The sequence below is a fragment of the Pyrus communis genome, chromosome 13, assembly GCF_963583255.1.
Source record: "Pyrus communis chromosome 13, drPyrComm1.1, whole genome shotgun sequence".
NCBI lineage: Eukaryota > Viridiplantae > Streptophyta > Magnoliopsida > Rosales > Rosaceae > Pyrus > Pyrus communis.
This window is the reverse complement of record NC_084815.1, coordinates 18,801,953-18,806,338: the sequence shown is the minus strand read 5'-3', so window position 1 is coordinate 18,806,338 and position 4,386 is coordinate 18,801,953. Positions and strand designations below refer to the sequence as shown.

At 37.4% G+C, this 4,386-nt stretch overlaps 1 protein-coding gene across 1 annotated transcript; it reads left to right on the top strand.

The window, feature by feature from the left end:
• Positions 1–224: 224 nt before the first annotated feature.
• On the top strand, positions 225–2,347 carry LOC137713409 (mitochondrial import inner membrane translocase subunit Tim13-like). Its single transcript, XM_068452703.1, has 2 exons — positions 225–451; positions 2,011–2,347. The coding sequence occupies exons 1-2, from the start codon at positions 338–340 to the stop codon at positions 2,161–2,163; spliced, it is 267 nt and encodes an 88-aa protein (XP_068308804.1). The 5' UTR covers positions 225–337; the 3' UTR covers positions 2,164–2,347.
• Positions 2,348–4,386: the final 2,039 nt, after the last annotated feature.

Here is a 4,386-nt window from a genome sequence, read left to right as displayed (position 1 = left end):
ATTGCCTTAATAGCTAGAATATTCCTCTTCAACCCCCTAGATGAAAACTTAATTAATGGACCTTATTGGGCTTAAATAAACATTTAGACCCAATATAAAAATATTAGGCCTTAAAGCAGAAGAAATCAGATTTACAAAAAGAACATTTTGGGCCCAAAAACTCCAAAAGCGGTGGTGTCTCTACCATATTCACTGCCTCACAAAAACCGGCGACAAGTTGAAACAGAGGCAAATAGAAATAGTAGCGAATAGGGTTGGGTTGCGTAGGGTTTTAGAGGACAAGATTTATATAGAGTTGTGTCTGTGGGTTGCGGAGGCGGGAGGAGAACAATCAGCCATGGACTCGTTTTCATCACCGTCAGGCGGATCTTCAGGCCAATTCAATCCTGACGCCTTCAAGGACCAGCTTAAGAACCAGCTTGCTCAGGCTTATGCCGAGGAGTTCCTTGAGGTACTCTTTCTCTCTCTACTCTGTCTCTCTCTCTACATCTTATCAATTTATGGTTTTTTTTTGTTCACATCGTTATATTTTATATTGAATTTATTTGTAGCATGTAAAATTTTAATCTTTGAGTTAATATAAATTTATTGATTTGTTGTTCACTTGTTTTGGGGTTGTTTTATCTTTTGTTTGATGGGTAATGATTTGAGTATGCAATACATAGTATTAGCTCGAATATTGAGGCCTCAAGGTTTAAAATTTTGTTCTTTCAATGCTAGTTGTTTGCGTGGATCCCTGCTTTAGACTTGCGATGGAAGGGATGCCCTTATTGGTTTGATGATCTGAGTACACGAATGCATATTCATGTTTGTTCTGTGAATGTGTAAAGCTAATTTTGAACTTATCGAGGTATTAACGTATAGAATTTTGTTCCTTTAATCCTAGTTTTTGCCGTGTTGAAAGGAAAATATTTTGATGAATGAAATAGAAACCGGTCTGTATTTTCTTTGGATTCCTATGTGTTGGAGTTTGATTGTTTCCAATTTTCGTTTAACTTGGAAAAGGGACTCTTTTGCTTGAGCGCAATTTGTTGTTCAATTGATTGAAACACAATGGCATTGCTGGTTTAGCCTCTTGAGTTTCTTCGGGTGAGGTTGCCTGGCTATTTGTTTTATGCATGTTATAGGGAACCCTATTTTTGGATGAGGGACTTTAAAGTTCCGTGGAACTTAATCTAAATTTGTTAGGAATGCATTAAAAAATTTGATAGACGGGCTTTAAAATGACAAGATGCTACGTTTGAGGGAAATTTTTAAGTTCCATAGGAAGTCCTTTGTTGAGTTTCTTTGTAGTGTTTTAGTATTAGCATTGTAGTGCTTGATTAGTTAATCGGTAGTCATCTTGTAGTGCTTTCCCTTTTAACAATTGATTCTAAAGTTCCTTGGTATTTTGAAATCCCCTTATCCAAACATAGGTTGGTTATTTCTTTGAAATAGCAAATACTCATCATACCTATATTTCATTTTTCTTCTGTTTTTTCTTGTGTTTTCCAAGCCTAGGCTATGAGCTATTTGAGACACACATATGCAGCATACACTTGCATGTGTGTTCCTGATGCGTTTTATGAATAAATATGAGTTGCATATTCTTGGGAAGCTTCCTCTGGAAATGTTCCCAGATGTTGGGGTTATGAACTATGAAATTACATAGAATCCCAGTTCCGGCAATTCCCCTACCAAACTATATGTGAGTGTACCCCTACATAGACAGCTTAGATGCTTGTGGTGGGTGACAGGGTGAGTATACTGATGTTTCGGCTATCTCCATGTGTATGCATATGTTTTAGAGATGAGGACCATTAAAGGTCAAAGAACATTGTGACACCACCATATGTTTTCTTTACCAAATTTACAGGTGGTGTTATTGATTACTTACATTGAATATAAAAGAAAACTTCTTCATGTTCTTCGTTTGTGAAATTCACTCGTCTATTGTATTTTGTATATGCTAGCAACTCTTTTCTTTTGCGGACTTTTCTTCTCCCTGATCGTTTTTCATTTGTCCCGTAGACCATGAGGTCAAAGTGCTTTGACAAGTGCATCACAAAACCAGGAACAAGCATAAGTGGGAGTGAGAGTAGCTGCATCTCTAGATGTATGGATCGCTACATTGAGGCCACTGGCATCATCAGTAAAGCTCTCTTTAGTGCATCCCATCAATGAAATTACGGGGTGTAAATTGCTTTCTTGACGAAAGTTGAAGTTTTCAGAGAAAATTACTTTCGCTTTGTATTCTATCTCGAAGATAATATTTTCATTGGAACAGATGTTCGGTGCACACTCTTGCTAATTTTTGTACTTGCTAATTTTTATACTTGAATTTTAGCTATTGAGATTCCCTTCCTCAGTTCCGCTTCCTTTTTGCATATTGATTTAGATGCTAGATCTCTCTGCTCGGTTGGAAGATCTGTTGGTCGATCAAATGATACTATAGAACTAATACATAATCAATGGATTACAAAATTTTGTGCATCCATCGGGTTTACTGTTAGCTAACGTCTCTCTTTATTCTTATACCTAATAATCTCTAATCTTGTGGCCGAAAAACACACCCTAAGATGTTTGCTTTAAAATCGGCTTGAAAACTATTGAATATACACCCCAATGAACCAATACACAATTAGAGCAGTGCTAGGATTAGTTGTGGCGTCACCGTCATGTTCATGGGATTGGTCTGGTTTTGGAGAATAACTTGTATGCCTTAGGTTCACCGTCACGATGACATTCTGTGCTAATAATTAAGATTTGTGAAAAAAAGGAACATGTTTTTATTTGTTGGCACGAGACGCCACGTAGCGGTAAATCCGTGTTGCAAGTCCTCCTGATTCTGGCCTTTGACAATTGAACCTCATCAAGGCCGGCCTGGCTATTTGGGGGGCTTGGGCAAAATTCAAAGGAGGCTATTGTTTAAAAATAAACAATTTTTGTGCCAGCGACACAATGTAGGCTTTGTAATTTTTAGAGTCAGCGTTTTGGCACACCCAATGGGACCTAATGCTACAAACTAGAAGTTCATATGATATTTTGATATTTCAATCTGGCTCAATTCATCCAATTTGACGAGATTCAAGCACAAGTGGAGAGACACATTAAAAAAATGTGAGGAGAATAAAAGAAAATGGGAAGCAAACAAAAATTCTTAATGCCCATGAAAAGATATGATAATCTTTCACCCGCATTTTGAAAATGAAAGCTCCAAGTACCCTAAAAGAGCCATTGGTAGAAGAGTACAAAACCCGCTTTAGTACTGGTTAGATAAGAAAGACTTCCTTTACGCTCCTACATACAAATCAATTTCATTTGAAGTGTGGGTGGATCAAAAGGCCAAGCGGCAAGTCCTGACCTAAGAGGATTGTCAATTTAGCCGAGAAAGAAACAAAGCCACCTATTCTTTCGATTGAGTTAGAAAATTTGGTTAGCCTAGAAGAAGAAATTCAAATTTATGAGTCAAATACAAAAATTGATTAAGAAAGCAATTTGTCAAATGAATGCTTCAATGACAACAAAGGCGAAGCACGGTCTCAAATGAAAAAAGCATGTCAAGTGATCTGGTTATTGGAAATAAAGCCAATATGGAGGACTTCCGTTGGCTGAAGTGCTCAAGTTAAAAGTCAATGTTGACGAAGTGATTATGCTTGAGGGCATAATAACTCCACGCATTTAGCCATCGAGAATCGAAAATATTTGGCCAAATTAAGAATATTTGGAGATGGTCCTTTATTTGGCTTGGAGCAAAATTAGATTGAAAACGTTAGCATAAAAAGATCTCAGCTTAGAATAAAGCATTGTTGGCCTCCTCATTATGGTTCGGCCATTTTTATTTTCGTTTATTAAAAAAATAATTTTTATTTTCTTAACCATTCGGTTGTTTCAGCCGATGCTTGAGAAAATAAGGGGGGCAATAAGCCATTTGGAAAAAAGGTTCAATTTTAATGGCCACCCATTTTAGTTGGTAGACCTCCAAGTGGACTGGTTGGTTACTTTAGCCAAAAAGATTCAGATCATTGTCTCATCAAGTTCTACAGTATCTTATTTTCAATCTTGTACTTCGCTACTGAGAAACTTGAGGAAGCCAACAGTCGAGGGATTAATTTCCCTAAACATTCGACGCACATGCCAATATTCAAGGAAGTAGGGCCAATGTTTGGGCCCAAACTCATTTTCAGTTAAACTGAAGTCAGTCTAGAAAGTGGGCTATGAGTCTAGGCCCAATGGTTTGGTGCTGACGGAGTAGCTGAATCTTGGATAAGCTAGGCTTGTAAGGATTGAGATGTTTTCTGATGAGAATCAAAATATTCCAAGGATCGAAGATTGAGGCTGATGGGATAAAGAAGAAATTGAACGCGTAAGAGAACTAGGTTCAGAGTCTTAATTCAAGTGGAAGAG

What these genes read in the sequence shown, in the direction of transcription:
- LOC137713409 (XM_068452703.1), top strand. Translation starts at nt 338, where the DNA reads ATGGACTCGTTTTCATCACCGTCAGGCGGATCTTCAGGCCAATTCAAT. An exon ending in ATGCCGAGGAGTTCCTTGAG is followed by an intron (nt 452 to 2,010) that starts GTACTCTTTCTC and finishes TTTGTCCCGTAG; the next exon opens with ACCATGAGGTCAAAGTGCTT.